Below are 19,493 nucleotides of genomic sequence, written 5' to 3'. Positions count from 1 at the left end.
TCATGACAGGACAGGATGTTTGGATTTTTAGTATTATACTTAGCATCTAAAACTTTCTTCCACAGTGCTCCTTCACTCTGGATATACCTCTTAATCCAAGATCCTATCAAGCAAATATTCAGGTCTTGAAGGTTTGGAATGCCCATCCCTCCAAAATTAGTATACATAAGGTATCATCTCTTTATTTAGAGGACATATCAATTTCAGAGGCATTACAAATATTTCACAACTCAACCCAGAAAATATTCAAAATTCTATAAGCCCAAGAGGGGGAACCAGTTTGTAGCACCTTCTTTTTCCCACCGCAGTCTCTTCTCCCGCCGAAACCCAAGTCAGCCTTACTTGATTCAACAGCGAAATGATCATTTATTTGCATGATGATCGGGTCTCCAAAGCACGAAGCAACGGATCACCAGCGCAGCAACGGTCGTGTGCGTGCACACAGACGCACGCCACGTTCATTTCCGCGCCATGGCCGTGGCCGCGGACACGAACCTCTCCTTGCTCGTCGCCATCGCTGCAAGCAGAGCCTCCCTATCCGGCAGGCACTGCCTCACGGTCGCATCCGCCGCGTACTCCGTCGCCCACCGCAACAGCGCCGGGTGCCCGTCTTCGGCGAGCAGCCGCGTCCCGCCCATCTCCTCGTACACTCCCAGCCAGTGCGCGAACCCGCTGGCGACCAAGTCGAGGAAGCCGACGCGGTCGCCGCCGAAGAACCTCTTCCCCCCGAGCTGTCCCTCCAGGAGCGCCAGGTTCGCCTTCGCCTCCCTCGCCGCCGCCTCCTTTCCCTCACCCTCCGCCGCCCACAGCGCCACCCACGCAGGACCCCAGCACTGCGATAATAAGCAAGCCGAGTGTGATCAACCTACGGTGGACTCATTCATCACTGGATCAGTAACATATACAGCTCGATAATGTCACCTTCTCGTCGATGAAGCGTGCCCAGAAGCGGGCCATGGCCCTGTCGAGCGGGTCGGTTGGCATGAGAGCGAGCCCCTGAGGGAACGCCTCGTCGAGGTACTCGAGGATGACGAACGACTCGCAGAGGGCCGGCCGCCGGTCGCCGTGGAGGAGCACGGGCACCTTCTTGTGGATGGGGTTGTGCTTCAGCAGCAGCTCGCTCTTGTTGCCGAGGTCTTCCTCGATGAACTCGTAGGGAATGCCCTTGAGCCGCAGGGCCACCTCCACGCGGTGGACGATCGGGCAGGTGAAGGTGCCGATGAGCTCTACCGCGTCGGACATCTTTCCGATCGATTTCTCCAAGCTAGCTTTGCTCCGGCCTGAGCCTGAGCTGGACTGAATATATAGTTCGCGCCACGAAATCACCGTACAGCTCCGCGTCAGAGTTTTGGCGACGTTTCTGTGGCTTGCTCTTTGTTTTTTCTTCAACAATTGCTGGTTCATCAGGCAACAGGTCAAGATCCTATATCTAGGTATCTCCAACCAGGATCTTACGAAGAGTACAATGGATCGGCTTTGGAAGATGAGAGGGGAGGTACAGACGTATAGTAGCCTTCGCCACGTTCACAACCATGTCTGAATGAACCGAGGTGACAGTTGGCCACTGGCTCAGTTTTAACTTTCAAGTACCCAAATTAAGCACGCCATCTCTTGCTTGGTGGGGCCAACTTAAAGTTTCTGGCATAACTGGCGACAGAACTGTTTAGAGTAAAAGTATTAAGAGATGAACTATTGATTTCATTGATGATTGAGGGGTATATATACCCAGCGAACAGGCACCAATAAAGGCGGTTTACAAGGTTGTGTCCCTTCGAAGAGACACGGCTGTTGGACAAAAGTAACTGCCTAGTTAGCTTAAGACTTAAGCTAATCCTATTTCTAACACTCCCCCTTGGACAACGCTATTTCTTGAAAATCTCATGTGTAATCTTCAAGATCTTCTCGCATAGTCTTCTTACTTATATATGAGGATGTCCTTGTAAACAATGGTGCTCTTTGTAAATATTCATCATCTTGAAAGTCATCATCTTTAAAATGTCTCCCCCAAAAACCCTGTGGGAAAAATATGAGGAGATCAAGTTGTATTTGATATGTTTTAAAACTCCTTTAAACCCTTTGGGAAAAATAAGGAGAAAATAGTACAACATGTAAAGATTGTTGTCTCCATGAGAACTCATATGAGAAAACCTTAGAGAAGGGAAAAACCTCACGAATGAGTTTGGAGAACAATAAATATGCCTTATATACTTCCTTTAAAAACCCCAGTGGGGAAAATAGGAGGTACGACATATAAATATTGCAAAAAGTGCAATATGATGTGCCACCGAAAACTCCTTTAAAACCCAATGGGAAAAATGTAAGGAGAAAGCGATGTGGCATATCTAAACACTTGTATTTATATCGTCTCATTAAAAACCTTTTATGAGAAACCATTAGGAAAAACTCATTAAGGGAAAAAGAGTACAATATATATGATCTGATGATCATCAATGGGTTATAAGTTGGGAGTTTACTCCCCCTGGAATGTGCAAATATTAAAGTTGTCAAATACCAACTCCACGTGAAGTCGATAAAGACACTGTGAAGAAATCTGTTAGATTTTCATGAGATATATTCACAAATTTTTTATCCCTACTTAGGAAAATATTATTTGATGAGAAAATTTCTTTGCAATATTGCTCTATATATAACCCGTATGCATTTAAGCAATACAAGTGGTATTATCTAGATAGATAATGGTAGGTGATTCTGTTGAATCTTAACCACATTATCTTGAACGTGGTCAATCATTATATGAAGCCATTAGAGTCTATTTTGTAGACTTATTTTAGAAGGCTCTTTCATTGAATTCAGTCTATGATATGGCATTTTCGGGATCGGGTAATTATAGCCAACGTAGATTACATGATGGTCAAATCTTGATATTCCTCAGAGAATTAATCAAGAACATTTGTGCCTTAAATATATCAGAGGATATTACTTACACCAACTTTTTAGTTGGGGTTTGCACTTAAAAGAAGTTGACAACAAAACATTCGCATTCGTGATGTAGTTTGTATTGAGATATGGAACAAGAGGTCCAGTATCACTTCATCACTACTACAATGTATGAATGAATTTGTATCTATGTTAGGGATATTGTGACCATATGTATCTTTGATTTTATTTATCCATATTTAATTTCTCCAAAATTTTATGGACATGTAAAGACTGATAGATATGTATTCCGAAGGAATATACTCAAGTTATAAACTTGATTAATACTTGGTTCAATTCAAATCTCCGTCTTGATAAGATTGTAAGGATCTTTCATGTATATTATAGACTTTGATGATAAAAGTATCGATATATACAAAGGTCATGTAGAATCCAATTAGGGATTTTATTTATGACTGCATATAAGCAATCATTATTGTACGAGTAATCCTTTATAAGAAGGTGCTCTTATAGTCAATTGTACCACACAATTTGTGTTTGACTATTTTAAGTCATAGAGTGACTTTTGTATTATTACACATATGTTGCTATTTATTTTGGATTTGGATTTATAAGCCTTAAGGACTTCAATATAGATATCCAAATTGAGTGACCCATATGATTATGTAATCACTACATCCATCAACTAATAGATAGTTTATTTATAATTGCCAATAATATTAGTATCGAAACATAATTCCACTTATACCAATAGGGTATGTTACATCATATATAATTGATGTCGGGTCTCTGCGTGAACCCTTGCGCTACAAGCCTTACTTTATCACCACCTCATTTTTTTTTTTTGTTAACAAAAATTCATTTCTCTTCCAGAGGGAAGGTGCTTATGAGGAATAGGTATTACGATGGTAAATACCTCCCTTGTTGAGTGAGTGCTATTCTTATTCAATTGCATCCTTCTAGTTGAACCAATATATGAGTGCATTAGGCACTCTGCCATGGACTTTGGTTCAGGGCCCTAAAGGTTTTAGCAATTTAAGAATAAATATTTGTCGACAAAATGTAGTCTATGTTGTATGATTCTGTTGAATTGACAAGATTTGTGCAAATGTGATTAAAATATTTGAACTCCTCATGATTTCCCATAACAATGGAGTCAAGGTGTTTCGATGTCCCAACACTTAAAATTATGTGCACATTTTTGTTGGGTTTGGATGATGAGCATCCACTATGTGTTATTCAACTTGAGGTTGAACTACATTTACTTGTTGAGGATATAATTTCCTCTGTTCCGCGGAAGCATGTGAGAATTTATATCTCATGTGGCCAATTTTCTCCCCCTTTTGCTCTCATTTCGGAGGAAAGTGGTTATATTAGGTACCTTCACTCTTTTGGCACATTGTTGCATGCATAATACGATTTTGTGACATATTTGTCACGAGTAAATGTATGTGGCAGATTTGCAATGTGTTGCAAATTTATGACTGAACTTATCGTTCAGATTTTCAAGTACGTGAATATAAGGACTGAAAGTCTATGACATTTATTATTTATTTATCGGCATTCTTTGTGGTACTAATCTCCCCCTAATGCCGAAAAATGTCGTTATTGCAAATGCAATCAGCGTACGAGCTATCAATAACTCCCTTGTTAGGGTCTTAAGGTATTTGACGGATAAACGATTATACCTTAGTTATTTATCACATAGATCCCAAATTGATGTGAGTGCCCATGATGTACGTTGGGGTGGTGATAACGGTATATAACCGTATTATCGCAGATGGGAAATACTTGTTTGATTTCCACGTACTTACTGCTAGGGGAAGCAGTATGATAAGCAGTTGTTGTGATCTGGATCAGATCTACGGCGTGTAAGACCGCATGTGTCCAACAATATGTTGGCATGTTAAAAATTTGTCAAAGTGGTCATTTAGTTAGTTTGATTCTTTTGATAAAGAATTTAGATACACCATTCTGGGTATGTACCAGAAGTACTTAGTAAAATCACAAATGCTTGTGAAAATAATAATTGTATTGGTTTAACCAATATGTTATTGGTATTTTGCTCTTAATTTGATAATTTGAGCAATTAATTTAGTAAAATCATGGGTTTGTGGAGATTAGAGACCCACATAAGACCATCCATTAAAGTGTCTATGAATACCATGAAATAATTATATGACCCAGATAGTTGTGAATAGTCCACATGTATCTTCTTGAATAAGTTCAAGAAATTTGAGCGGAGTGTGAGAGACTTATAAAAAAAGTTCTCATGACACATTAGGTGCTTATAAAATTTGATGATTTGAGAATTTTGCAACTTTTAAGTTGTGAACAATGAAATTTTCACTAATTTGTTTTTCCACATTACCCCTATAATGGGTGACCAAGGCGATTATGACAAATCTTAAATTCATGAAGATCCAAAATATTAGTTTCTACACAACAAAGTTTAGTATGAATTTAGTTCATACATTGAAATGTCATGTATGAGAAACATGATATTAATGGACAACATACCACATATGGTAGCATAAATATGGGCTTATGTATGAGACTAAACAAGGTCTCCAAAATGTCTTGGGAATTTCATTCCACAAGAAAACTATTATTGCAAAGGAGTGTATCTCCAATCGAACTAGGCTTATGTTTTCTTCATGATGAAGATTATAAGTACAATCCCTAACAAGATTATAGTACGGTGTTTCTTGAAGTGAGCTTCAAAATTACCCCGCTTAACTCGTAGATGATCAAATTGTGGAATAACCCTACCAAAAAAAGCTTGGGAATTGGGATTTCATATGTGTAATGATTCATAAAATAACATCTTTGATAAACTTGAGAGTTATCTTATCCCTTTGATAGATCCACTATGTTTCTGTTTGTCATTTTACCTTCAGTTTACATTCATTTCTTGTAGTTCTTTTCAATATCATTGAGATTCTTAGTATTATGAGTAATAGTTCAGTTTCAGGTAGTGCTATATATCACCCGTAGGGTGTATCTAATGATTCTATATAAGAAGACATCATATAGCCTGAAATAAAGACGATAATGTTTTTACATTACCATCAAAGTAGGATGTAGAGTTCATTGAGGTATTTGAATCAGGCTTATATTTGAAACTACCTAATCACAAAATATAAACTTGGAGCTGATTTTATAGACAACTGAACTGAATAACTACAATGGAGTAGAAATCCTCAAAAGTGAATGAGAACCTATTGACATTGTGTTTATACAACAAATATCTTGTTGGTGGAGATTTAAAGAGGAATATATATTTATCCAATTTCTCTCATCTAATTGAGTTTAGTGGATTCCTTTGATGGAGATTCTAGCCCCGCATGAGATAATCATGCAACTCATTTACTATGATAGTAAATAAGTTTATGAAAATGCTTTAATTGAACATATTAATGGTCGAGTTAATTCCTTAATGACCATGGAGTAGACATTCAATACTTAGATATTAAATGATACATCTATCTATGCTTTGAACTTCTTACCCAAAGTGATGGGAGATGTTAAATTCATTTCCAAAACATAGATATGTATTTTGACATTGGTTATTTATGGTGAATATAATTATCACCATATAATGTACAAGCTATAGTAGTTTTGTGAGAAATTTATATTTATCATGGATTGTCTTGATAGACATTGCATCCCTGTCCAATGATTTAACATTCCACATCTTACCAATGTAATAGAAGCATGCAATAATAATGCATCAATTTTATTTTTACTATGATAGTAAAATTTATTTTGGTAAACAACAAATATGCTCTAGAGTAATAATTTGAATATTAAGCTGATGCTTATATACCATATGCATGTAGATCTCAAATTATAAGTTAACACATAGTAGATAACTCCGTATTCATGGAGTGCGTCTCTCAGTATTAGGAAACATAGACTGGCATATATCAATCGATGCCTTATCCTAATATACTTTGTGTTAAATTTGACATTGATACATTCGAAAGATCACTTTGAAATTAAGTTTATTGTTAAAATAACAAATATGTACATATTGTAGTAATAGATAATCTGCAATTTATGTAGCAGATGCCATCAACTTGTCGTTTGCAAATAAAATATACGGTAGTCACATTTTTTTTTTTTGACAATTTTATCTCATATTTGTAATGAGAATTTTGCAAGAAAGATAATATTTCAATCGCAAATTAAGCTTTGTTGTTACAAAATTGCATGTTACAAAAAAATTGCAAGAAGCACATATAACAAGGCAGAAATTCAAGAGGAATGATGCATCGGATGTAACTATCCTATGCATACTTACGAGAAGATCCATAGTCCTGATATGGTGATTTTACATGTTGTAAAATGGCAGTACATAACTATTCTTTATGCAATCTAGGATGACATGAGAGTTTCAGCATGTATATTTTCTCTAAAGCCAACGGCTTACAATATACTAAATAATGATACTGGTAGGTTAAAGTGCTGAAACAATAAGTCTTGAGAACTTATGGCCTAGATATAAAATTCAGCAAGTAAGGAGAGATTAACGGCAAGGTTTGAATAGCCAAAACGCCGTGACACGGCTGAACAAGAAGCTACAGGAATGTATGCGTAAATACAAAAATACGTAGGACTAAGATGAGAAAAAACCAAATAGATAAGGTTCATAATCTCTATCTTCTGCGTGTTACGAATGGGTGGATTCGTTTCTGTTTTAGATAACTAGGACACCGACGGCGTGGGTTCTGAGGCACGAGCATCGCCGGAGCCCGGAGGGGCTGCTGTCGGGATGAGCGCCACTCCGGCGCTGCTGCCTATGCCGGCCGTAGGCCGCCGTCGCACCGTCTTAAGCGGCTGTGTGTCCGCGCCGGAGGGCGCTACTGGGCATGCCGGCCGTAGGCCGCCGTCCCACCGCCTTAGGCGGCTTTGCGTCTGGGCGGCACGCCGGAGGGCGCTGCCGCGAGCGCCTCTGTCGCCAGGAGGAGGGGCGGCCGATCCACGCGCTGGGCGTGAGTCGACGTCACGGGCGATGGCGCCTGCATCCGCCACAGCATATGCCGATGTGGCGTACCCCGGAGAAGCAGCGCCAGGGAACCACGCTGGTGAAAGACAAGCGGTTGGTCACGGGCGCCGCCGCCCTGCGAGGATGCGGGCCAATGGCCGCGTCCATCGCCGCCGCCCGTCCTTCATTCTTCCTTTCTTCTGTCCGACGGTTCTGTGGCCTGGGTGCTCTCGGAAGAGAAAAGTGCTGATAACGTGTTTAGAGTAAAAGTATTAAGAGATGAACTATTGATTTCATTGATGATTGAGGGGTATATATACCCAGCGAACAGGCACCAATAAAGGCGGTTTACAAGGTTGTGTCCCTTCGAAGAGACACGGATGTTGGACAAAAGTAACTGCCTAGTTAGCTTTTTTTTTTTTTTTTGCGATAAAACTGCCTAGTTAGCTTAAGACTTAAGCTAATCCTATTTCTAACAAGAACAAAACAGGTCCTGAGGATCTGAAACAATTTAAGCATCAAACACAGTAGACAGATATCAGTACACTGCACTTAGTGCACTAGCAGGCAGTCACACAACAACCCCAAAACCAAGCACATCGCCTTCTAAGAATAAAGCACGATATTCTGTTATACTCGAAAAACCTCTCCAATCTAAACCCACTTTCAGATAGATCCGAGTCGCTCATCACACACACGGAGTACTTACACACCACTCACACCGAAAACAAATATGACAACAAACTGATGATCAGAGATACAGGGTGCGTTGATGAAGAAGAGGACAGTATGGAAGTTGATGAACATACTGATGTTGCCTGATGGAAGACAGAGAAGTTTGAAGAAAACGGTGGTGTCTTGGGGTTCTTTGTTGCTACTCTATCTTGACTGGCATTTGTCGTAATCCTTTGCCAGTTGTTAAGCTGGTGGGCTGTGTCGTTTGTTGGATGTAAAACTGTTAGTTCGTTTCGTTTCTGGTTAGCTTCAAACGGCGTTTGTATATATGGGTTGGTGTGTGTGTAAACTTGCCTGGTAGGCAAGGGATACTCGTTTTGTTTTTCGTTATCTCCTGATAATGAAAAAGCCGATCCTTGGATCGTTTGGAAAAAAATATGACAACAAACGAACACACACAGGCACCAGGCCACCGGGCCGGTGGCTGGCTAGTTAGTTTGAAGTGTGCACTATCAGTATCGGGTCTTCCGCGATGAACTCCTACTGGACTCCATTGAGACACACGGCCACCTCGGCGGGCTGCTGAAAGTGCCTGACATCTTCAAACGGTAGAACAACGACAGCCCTCAATTTAGAACATGGAAGAAAACCTCTCATTTGAGAACTATGGACGGTCGCTGTGAAGGGCAGTACACACAGCTGAGAAAATCTTGAGGCATTTCATTCAAATTACCAGTGCCCCTTGCATTGGCGTGACCTGCCTCCAGCTGATTTTAGCCATGAAGCTCAACAGCAGCTGTGTTTTTGAATGTTTCAATCACACTAGGGTGCCAAACAAGTCACGCTCCTGAACCAGCTGTGTTTAGAGACTGCAGAAGGATGGCTTACACATTCCAGATAGGAACCAACATTTTGACAGGAGGTTGGAATGTCTGCAATTTAAGCTTTATTGTATTATACTGACATTTTATCTGACCAATTAAGTTGGTTAATGCAGAGAAAGTAAGTTTTACCTGGAAAACTAGCTTGAGTTCATCTTCATCACACAGAAGCAACTCCAAGATCCAGTAACAGGTCACAGGTGTCACACACTTGTTCAGTAATGGCTTCAGAATCTTGCCAATGAGCTCAAAATAACAATCAACTTTTCCGCTAAGAATAATAAGTTTGAATTTAATGTAAGAAACCAATAGCTGGAACCTAAGTTTAAGTACCCTTGCTACTATTTCCTAAGGACGAACAGATGCAGAAAACATATGCTCCGGAAGAAAAAACACTCAATGTTCACTGTTTTTGCAAAACACCAAAGAAATGATTTAGTTCACTTCATCCGTGAACCTTCCTGAGAGTAAAAGTACCCTCCTGAGAGTAAAAGTACAAAGTAGTTCAAGCAAAGAAATGAGTTTCATAACGCATAAACAAAATCATAGACATCATTGCTCAGTGACTTGATCTGAAACCAACACCTGCAAGGTCTTACCTACCAGGAACAGCGCTTTGTTTTACTCCATATTGCAAGAACTTACATGAATCAACTGGCTGTTAGCATTTCTCTTGTTCCCACCAAAAGTAAACAAATTACATGTATAACAAGAGGATTGTTTCTCTTGTTCATTTTTATGCAGATATGCGTTGGGGAGAGGAGCAAGTGGTAAAAGGATGCTATGTGGGCTCAACAACCAGCAATTTCAAGGTAGTATTATTTTCTACTAAATAGCTGCCATATCATTCTACCACATCAACTAGAATTGTTAAGGTGTCACCTCGCCTTACGCTTTAAGTGCTTAAAAGGTGAAAAGGTCCCCGAGCGCCTTAGATCACTTTACCACCTTAAAAACCATGCATTTGGCAACTAAAGTAGTCATCCATTTTGAATGTCTAAACTGGTGATGAGTGCATTCGACAGCTAAATCAGTCATCCATTTTGATTATCTAAACTGGTCATCTTACACCCACAAGGCAACAAGATAACCTAATAGTTCCCCCAATAATCATGTTGCATTTGACAGTGAAAATACAAAGTAGGAAGGGGGCAAGAACGAGCGACAGTAAGAGCGTAATTCAAAGATGATTGATGATTTCACATCAGGATACTGGTACCTCGAAAAGAGTATTTCTGTCTGAACCCCAAAAGATGGCATAATCACTTCACTACCGACTCTGCACACAGGGAAACAGGAAAACCTAGTGAGAAACACGATGTTCATACTTCATATTCATGTGCAGTTTTCAGCATGGACTATGAATGGATATCATACTAGGTGCAATCTTCAGGTGCAAATTAACAAAAAGCTATGTATAATGTGCAGAAAGCCCATACAAAGTTATATCTGAGAAAGGATTCACCTTTCTTAACAGGTTGGTATTGCAAACATTTGGCAACCAGAATTCCAAAAGGTACTACACACTGATCTGAGGCATAACGAATACTGCAATACTGAAGAAGGTCAACACCAGTATACGTGCCATACATGTCAAACCTATATGATTCTACAGTGTTAATAAACTCCAAAGGATGGGCTTCCTCTAATTTTATCTTCAGTCAAATGGTTGTTTTGATAAACACGTGTATGATCACAATCACAATAATTGACCAAAAAGTGTCCCTAGGTTGTATAATTCTTTTGAACTGAGCCATATTTATTAGCAGGCCTATGCCACAACCAGCTAGAAATTTCTAGGATGGCCCTTTGTAGACACCTAGCAAATATATTCAGAGATGAGATTTAGTGTTCACCCTAAACAGTCATTGGAATATCTCTTCTTTGTCAGAGACTATTTACAGAAGTACAAACAAGTCAAACACACGAGCAAGATCGGACAGATGAAACAATAAAAAATAAGGGGTGCAACGCGAAGCTGGCCTCAAAGCTGTTAAATGGTTCTGCACTACACCAAAGCGATACTATTAAGAGAAACATAATTGATATACACACTGATTGCACAATAATAAATTGTTTGCAGCACTCAACCAACTTCAAAGCACTAGAGAATATCAGCACTCAACACAGATATACTGATGAGATCCCTGGGCTCTATATTAAAACAATTCAAAGGATACCTTATTTTAATCCCGAAAAATCACTAAACAAACATAAATATCCAAGAGTCAATTTTCTCATCCATTTGCTAAAAACAAAAATGTGATCTGTGGAGGAGGAACCACATATATAATATTTAACACTTTCTCTAAGGGTATTTGAATTTAAACCCCCCCTTACCCCCCCTTTTAAATTGGCATTCCTGAGAGGCATAGCTTCCCCCTATTACCCCCCTCACCAGCCCGGCGGTACTATTAAGAGAAACATAATTGATATACACACTGATTGCACAATAATAAATTGTTTGCAGCACTCAACCAACTTCAAAGCACTAGAGAATATCAGCACTCAACACAGATATACTGATGAGATCCCTGGGCTCTATATTAAAACAATTCAAAGGATACCTTATTTTAATCCCGAAAAATCACTAAACAAACATAAATATCCAAGAGTCAATTTTCTCATCCATTTGCTAAAAACAAAAATGTGATCTGTGGAGGAGGAACCACATATATAATATTTAACACTTTCTCTAAGGGTATTTGAATTTAAACCCCCCCTTACCCCCCCCTTTTAAATTGGCATTCCCGAGAGGCATAGCTTCCCCTATTACCCCCTCACCACTCGGCGGTACTATTAAGAGAAACATAATTGATATACACACCGATTGCACAATAATAAATTGTTTGCAGCACTCAACCAACTTCAAAGCACTAGAGAATATCAAAGCACTCAACACGGATATCTTGATGAGATCCTGGGCTCTATATTAAAACAATTCAAAGGATACCTTATTTTAATCCCGAAAACTCACTAAACAAACAGAAATATCCCAGAGACAATTTTCTCATCCATTTGCTAAAAACAAAAATGTGATCTCGGAGGAGGAACCACATATATAATATTTAACACTTTCTCTAAGGGTATTTGAATTTAAACCCCCCTTACCCCCTTTTAAATTGGCATTCCCGAGAGGCATAGCTTCCCCCTATTACCCCCTCACCACCTGGCGGTACTATTAAGAGAAACATAATTGATATACACACTGATTGCACAATAATAAATTGTTTGCAGCACTCAACCAACTTCAAAGCACTAGAGAATATCAGCACTCAACACAGATATACTGATGAGATCCCTGGGCTCTATATTAAAACAATTCAAAGGATACCTTATTTTAATCCCGAAAAATCACTAAACAAACATAAATATCCAAGAGTCAATTTTCTCATCCATTTGCTAAAAACAAAAATGTGATCTGTGGAGGAGGAACCACATATATAATATTTAACACTTTCTCTAAGGGTATTTGAATTTAAACCCCCCCTTACCCCCCCTTTTAAATTGGCATTCCTGAGAGGCATAGCTTCCCCCTATTACCCCCCTCACCAGCCCGGCGGTACTATTAAGAGAAACATAATTGATATACACACTGATTGCACAATAATAAATTGTTTGCAGCACTCAACCAACTTCAAAGCACTAGAGAATATCAGCACTCAACACAGATATACTGATGAGATCCCTGGGCTCTATATTAAAACAATTCAAAGGATACCTTATTTTAATCCCGAAAAATCACTAAACAAACATAAATATCCAAGAGTCAATTTTCTCATCCATTTGCTAAAAACAAAAATGTGATCTGTGGAGGAGGAACCACATATATAATATTTAACACTTTCTCTAAGGGTATTTGAATTTAAACCCCCCCTTACCCCCCCTTTTAAATTGGCATTCCTGAGAGGCATAGCTTCCCCCTATTACCCCCCTCACCAGCCCGGCGGTGCGGGAAGCCATAGCTTCCCCCTATCCACCTGCGCCCGGTGCATACCTTCCCCCTGTTCGCCTGCGCGCCGTGCATACCCTCCTTCCTCTCCCCTGCGCCCGGCCCATACCTCCCCCTGTTCGCCTGCGCCCTGTAACCCTAGACCCACTACCGTATGTACTCTACCGTCTCTCTACCCTAGTGCTACTTGGTGATAGACTTCCTCAGGCCGACCCTTATAAACCGGCGGAAATCCCACCAAATTCCCGATGTGGGACTAAACGGTCGAGGATGGATGCAGCTTACCAGTAAGTAGCAGCCGGCCGGCGTCTCCTCCGCGATCCAAGCTTCCTCCAGTATTCGCTCCACTCGTCTTCGACGTGGGGATGACGCAGACGAGCCCATCCGCGACCCCCGGCTGTCGATGCGCGACTGCGATGGCCGCCGGTGGTCGCCTCTGACGGTCTGACCTCGAACTGATAAGAGCGCCGGTGGCTGCGTGGTGGCGCGACGAGGCTAGAAGGGAGGAGGAGAGAGCAGGCCCACTTTCTTGGGAGGTCGTGGCGGCCGAGGTAGCAGCACGCCGGCGACCGGCGTGGGGAGAAGATGCGGGAGAAAGAAGGTCTCGCTCGACAGGCGTGGAGGTGGCCCAAGATACCCTCTCGATTGCAGCCCAAGTTATACTATCGGGAACTAAATTGCAGCCCACTACTATTGCGAACTAGACACGCCCTCCCTCCTATTCTCTGCAACGGTAGCCGGCGGAACGCGGCGGCAGTCGCGATCCGGCGCCGCCCAGCCTCTCCGCCGCTGCCGGGGGGATCCCAGTCCCTGTATCCGGCGCCTCCTAGCCCACCACTTCCCAAAGGTTCGGTTCCTCTGGCAATTCCCCTCCTCGACGTGGTTAAGAACTTGGCCGGCGTAGTCGCCGGAGATTTAAAGCGGTGGCGCCCGTCGTATAGAGTCCAATGCATGTAACCAAATAGCATGTACCGATAGCAGTTACAGCACCGAAAGCTCAAGCGTCTCCTCGCGCTCATCTCCTGATCTCGCGCCTGTGTTGTATGTGGTTGCTGTACAGCACCGAGAGACTAGGTAGGAGTTGTGAGGGCAGCCGGCCGATTGCAACCAAGCGCCGCACGATACTAGCATGTGAATTCCAACCAGGTAATAATGCCAATGCCCTGCAACCACTTGCTTTGAATAAGCCGTACTTAGTTTAGACTTGTGAGCATGCTCATTGTTATATCAAGCATCTAACCTCTGATATGACTTTGTGCTGTTAACAGGCTTTGGCATGTTAAGAATTTTAGCTACAAAAGTGATACTTAAAAGAAGACTTATAGCTACAAAAACATTTTGGAAGGTACCATTGACATCAAGCATCTCGATAGCCGGCTTGTTCTATCTGTAGATGCACATGGGAGGCTGGCAGGGTCGTGCATCCTTTCTTTTTAGTTGCCACCCTTCCAGGTCGACGTAGGCAGTCAGGTAGGTAAGGTAGTGGCACGAGCTGGAAGCCTGCAATGCTCGTTGCCATTCACTCCCTGGAACACCATGAGCAATCCAACATCGAAAAGGTAGTACATGGACTTTGTATTAGTTACGGGTATTAGAATTTTTATAACAAGGTGTTAATCTTGTAACAATGCTTACTCTGCAATCAATAAGGTCAGGCCGATGATCAGAAGAACAATATGTTGTATACTTAGGCTTGGTGTTGCCACCTCGGTCGTGGTTGGGGCAACCGGTTGCCATTGTCGATTGCAGTAATCTAGTCAATTGCAGGCACACAGCCCAAGGCCGCCGCCCCGACTTCCTGATGGTGGACTTGACCCTGTTCCTACTCTAGTTATCACGTGTTGGTTTCTATTAAAGAATATAGAGTTTTTTTTTTTTTTTTTTTGCTAGAAAAAGAAGATTACATGGAGACTTCGATCCAAACAGAAAGATCCAGAAAAACAAACAAAATACAGATAAGCTCACAGGATCCCGACGACGGCGGCGGACAGAACGGCCCGGCGGCGCGCCGCTGCTGCTGCTCCACTTCAAGCCTTGGATCGGAGACAGTCCCCTTGCAGCTGGGAAGTCGCTGGACAACCAGATCCGAAGAGCTGACGCCCTGGACCACCATCGACGTCGCGAAGCTCCACCCAACCTTCTTCTTCAGTAACCAAAACCGGAGCCGTCACTCCTCGAACTCCGGCAGGGGAAAGCCACGCGCCACAGCTCCGAAGAACCGAGCGCCTGGACAGAGCGGACGCTCCACCGCGAAGCTCCGCAGAGCCTCACCGTCGAAGGGGACGAACGCCGCTCCAAAATCCCACTCCGGCTGCGCCACCCACTCCTCCACGCCGCCGGCTGAGCACCTACCCGAACCTACGCTATATACACGACGAGATCCGGGGTTCCCCCACCCTCCCGCCGCCGAGGCGGCCGGCGGAGAGCGAGGGAACCGGCGAATCGCCGCCCGGCGAGGTGGTTCGGCTAGAAGATTTCAGAAATCGCCCGTCTGCACTGTAGCGAGAGAGGGGATAAGGTCCAAGGTCCTTTCCTGCCCAAAGAATATAGAGTTGGTGTCATTGTATGAAATTGTGTACTAATGTTTACAATATTGGATCAGTTTGGCGCGTCTGAGTTGCGCGCCATTTTTTCAGCCCGCAAACAAAACCACAATACAGGGTTTTGCAATACTGGACATATCAATCACAATTAATCAATTGCTACAACAAATATTCTAGTTTCATACAATACAACAATAATCCGAATTACAACATATGTTTTAGTGTCACACACTACAATGATAATTCGAATTAAAACAAATGTTTTAGAGACAATGTGAATCAAATGATACAACAATAATTCAACAAATAACAAATGATTGAAAATACAAATAAATCCTAGTTGTCGTGCCTCTGCCAATAGTGTTGAATGAGATATAGGTGAAGTTGTTCTGTTGATCCAGCATTCTCAATCTCACGGTATGTTTCAAGAAATGCCGCAACAGTATCCGGATTTCTAGCAGGTTGAACTTGGGTGCCAACATTATCAAAGAAAAATGATAGGTTCAAACCCCTCTCACACTCGATGATGATATTATGTAGAATCACACACGTGGTCATGATGTCCATGAGGGTTTGCATATTCCAAAATTTGGTGGACCTCGGACTATTGCAAATCTAACTTGCAAAACACCACATGCTTCCTATCCCTTTTCTTCATCCGCACAGGTTTCGCATAGACACTATGCGGGAGCTCGCCAAGACGGAACTCTACAACCAGCATGGCCTCCATATCCATTGTGTGCTCCGTTCCTTGCCTCGCCACTAGTGTCTCACAGCGGCGCTCTACCATTAATAGCCCCCTACAGTGACACGGGTGACGCCAACTAGGGGCAGCAAGGTTGAGGCTGCCAGGGACGCCCGAGGAATCGGGCCGCGCCGCCGCTGATGTTGCGGACGGCGAGTTGCCAGGAGTGATGCTGCGATTGACGTTTGTTGGAGTTGCGAGAGATAGGAGTTGATGCTGCCAGTGGCGTCGGCTTCTTCTACAATGGGTGGCAGCGTTTGCAGGAGTTGCACGGGGGAGCCGATGATGCGGCGGCGTCTTCTACAAGGGACGGCGGACTCTGCTACAATGGACATTGGTCCTCTGCTAAAAATGTATACGGCTGCTACAAGGGGCGCGTCGGTGTCTACTCCGTGTGGCGTCGGTGTTTGCTACAATAGTCGGCGCCGGCTGCTGCTACAAGGGTGGCGGTGGTGCTAAAGGATCAAAGTGACGGTTGCTGCGAACGTCGGCGGCAGAGCGATTTGCGGCAATAGTTGCTGCGAACACCGGTGGCGGTTGCTACAAACTGAGTGTCGCAGTGCTGCAAGGAGGCCGACGAACCCAGCGCCGGTACTACTACATGCTAGCTACGATGCTACATGTGAGGGGTGGTGGGGCTACCGACGCGGAGATTGCAAGCCGGACTCAACATCACCAGGCTTGGTCATGCGTAAGTGCCGGGAGGAGTGGAGAATATTTTTTCTCAATGGGTTTTTTTCATGCGGGAGCGTTGACCTGACCGAATCATACGGTCACTATCGTTTGTATCGAGCGGCTGGCAACCCGGGGATATGGGATTTTTCCCGGGGACGCACATTACACCCTCTTTTCTTTTTGGAAAATTTGCTAGAAGACATCACTTATTTTCTAATGTTTGACAAAACACACCGCCTAATTGTATCTTTAATTCTATCTTTGTTAGATACCATTACAATTCTGTGACATATTTGCCAGAACACTGGCTAAAAATGCAAAGTTTTGCACTTTTGCTTTCAAAACAAGTCATAGCATGGTCATCACAGGAAAAAAAAAAGTGAAGACTTTCCATTTTTAACCCGGTGGTAATGTGCCACATAATGTTAAACTGATTTTAATGGTAGCGAGAAAAGACATAATCGGGAGGGGTGTGGTTCAGCAAACGCCCAGTGTCTTGTAGCAAAATTTCCCCTTCTTTATTTATGTGAAGCTGTAATCAATTTCATCGATTCTGTGTTTGGAAAAGCAAAATCTCGATTTGGAAGGTACATTTGTTCCTTGTTTTCGGCTGAGATATGAGAAATAAGATGCCGCATGCCCCGTTTCGTGAAGAGAGGACGAGGCGAGGAGGGGTGGACGAACATAAGACGCTGGCTAGATCCCTCCCCCGGCCGACCCCTCAATTTCCATCCTCTTCCTCGCCGGAACACATCGACCCGCTCGCTGGAGTGCGCTCTTCGCTGACTTGGTAAACAGATTCGCCTCCCAATCGGCTGTGGGAGGTCAACCACGTTCTGATTATTTGTTCTCCATCTATCTTTTGCCCTAAAACCCTTTTGTGTTTGTGCGTCAACCGTCAAGACTCCAAAGACGCCGGAACAGGGTACCGACATGGGGTGTTAGCAATTCCGCATGTCTCTTATGTTTTCCTCTTTTCTCCGTAGTTGATCGGAATCGAATCTGACGGAGCAAGGCGGCAACCAGTCACCATGTCCGGCAACGGAAGCGCGACCGTCCTCGACGACCTTCCCGAGTGGATTGTTGTCGAGGAGATCCTCGTCCGTTTGCCGCCCAAGGACCTCCTCCGATGCCGTGCCGTGCGCAAGTGCTGGCACAGGGCCAGCTCCACCGGCAAGTTCATGCTGGACCACCACCGCCGCCAGCCCATCCTCCCGATCCTCAGAGATGCCGTCAACTGGCACGACTACCGCCGCCTCTTTGTCTTGGGTAACGCCACTATGTGCCAGCAACAGCTCTGCCCCATTCTCCGGTCCTACTCCTACTGCTATGGTACACTCCAGGCTGCCCTCGATGGCCTGCTCATTGTCTCCCACGGGAGTGAATAGCATAAAACCACCACTTTGATGGTGAAATTTACCGTATACCACCACTTTCCGTTTGCGGGATAGAAAACCACCAGATTTTGCTCAGTTTTTTGCGGAATGCGCTAAACACGAATTGAACGCGAATTGACACAGTTTCTGACCGGTGGGGTCCGCTGTAAGATGGAGAGGGACCCACCTATCAGCGCAATTAAAAAATATCCAATATATACTCAGTATAAAAAAGTCTCTGCAACCGCCCCGTCCCACCGTGTGGCCGCGCGCGCCTCGCCGAGCCGGCCGCCGCCCCCGTGCGCCTCGCCTCCGTGCCCACCGGCGACCACGCGCGCCTCGCCGAGCCCATCCGTCGCCGTCGCGCGCCTCGCCGAGCCCGCCGCCGCTCGCCTCGCCGCCGTGCCCACCCGCGACCACGCGCGCCTCGCCGAGCCCGCTCGGCTGCCGCCTGCCGTGACCGCCCTCCGCCGCGAGCCTCGCCCGTGCCCGCCCGTGCCCACCCACCCGCGCGCGAATGGAGCAGAGGAGGCGGAGATGTAGGGGCCAGCGTGCTCCGGGACGGGTTGGCTATGGCGCGGTGGTGACAGGAAGGCAAGCAGCCATGCCTCGGCCGGCGCGAGATTGGCCGGACGCGGAGAAGATGACCGGAGCCAGTGGTGGTTCACGAGAGGAGATGACCCCCCCAATTTTATGTTTTTTGGACATTTTTTATTTTTTATTGCAGGGTGGTTCACGGGAGGATAATAAACATCCAG

The 19,493-nt window shown here is 43.8% G+C and overlaps 1 protein-coding gene and 1 long non-coding RNA gene across 2 annotated transcripts; both read right to left on the bottom strand.

Moving 5' to 3' along the window:
• Positions 1 to 237: 237 nt before the first annotated feature.
• Positions 238 to 1,338, bottom strand: LOC127296798 (glutathione transferase GST 23-like). Its single transcript, XM_051327019.2, has 2 exons — positions 922 to 1,338; positions 238 to 833 (listed from the first exon to the last, which is right to left on the bottom strand). Exons 1-2 carry the CDS (start codon positions 1,240 to 1,242, stop codon positions 459 to 461), a joined length of 696 nt encoding a protein of 231 aa, XP_051182979.2. The 5' UTR covers positions 1,243 to 1,338; the 3' UTR covers positions 238 to 458.
• Positions 1,339 to 9,580: 8,242 nt separating this feature from the next.
• On the bottom strand, positions 9,581 to 14,253 carry LOC127296799 (uncharacterized). The gene is made up of 2 exons (XR_007848712.2): positions 13,682 to 14,253; positions 9,581 to 10,723 (listed from the first exon to the last, which is right to left on the bottom strand). It is a non-coding gene; the product is annotated as an uncharacterized lncRNA (long non-coding RNA).
• Between the last annotated feature and the right edge of the window lie 5,240 nt (positions 14,254 to 19,493).

The sequence above is a fragment of the Lolium perenne genome, chromosome 4 (assembly GCF_019359855.2).
Source record: "Lolium perenne isolate Kyuss_39 chromosome 4, Kyuss_2.0, whole genome shotgun sequence".
NCBI classification, from domain to species: Eukaryota; Viridiplantae; Streptophyta; class Magnoliopsida; order Poales; family Poaceae; genus Lolium; species Lolium perenne.
The sequence above is the reverse complement of the archived record's forward strand: the minus strand, read 5'-3'. Positions and strand labels throughout refer to the sequence as shown.

Bases quoted from the DNA above. Each gene is read 5' to 3' on its own strand.
- LOC127296798 (XM_051327019.2), bottom strand. From the start codon at position 1,242: ATGTCCGACGCGGTAGAGCTCATCGGCACCTTCACCTGCCCGATCGTC. The intron at 834-921 runs GTGACATTATCG...TTATTATCGCAG, and splicing joins CACGCTTCATCGACGAGAAG to TGCTGGGGTCCTGCGTGGGT.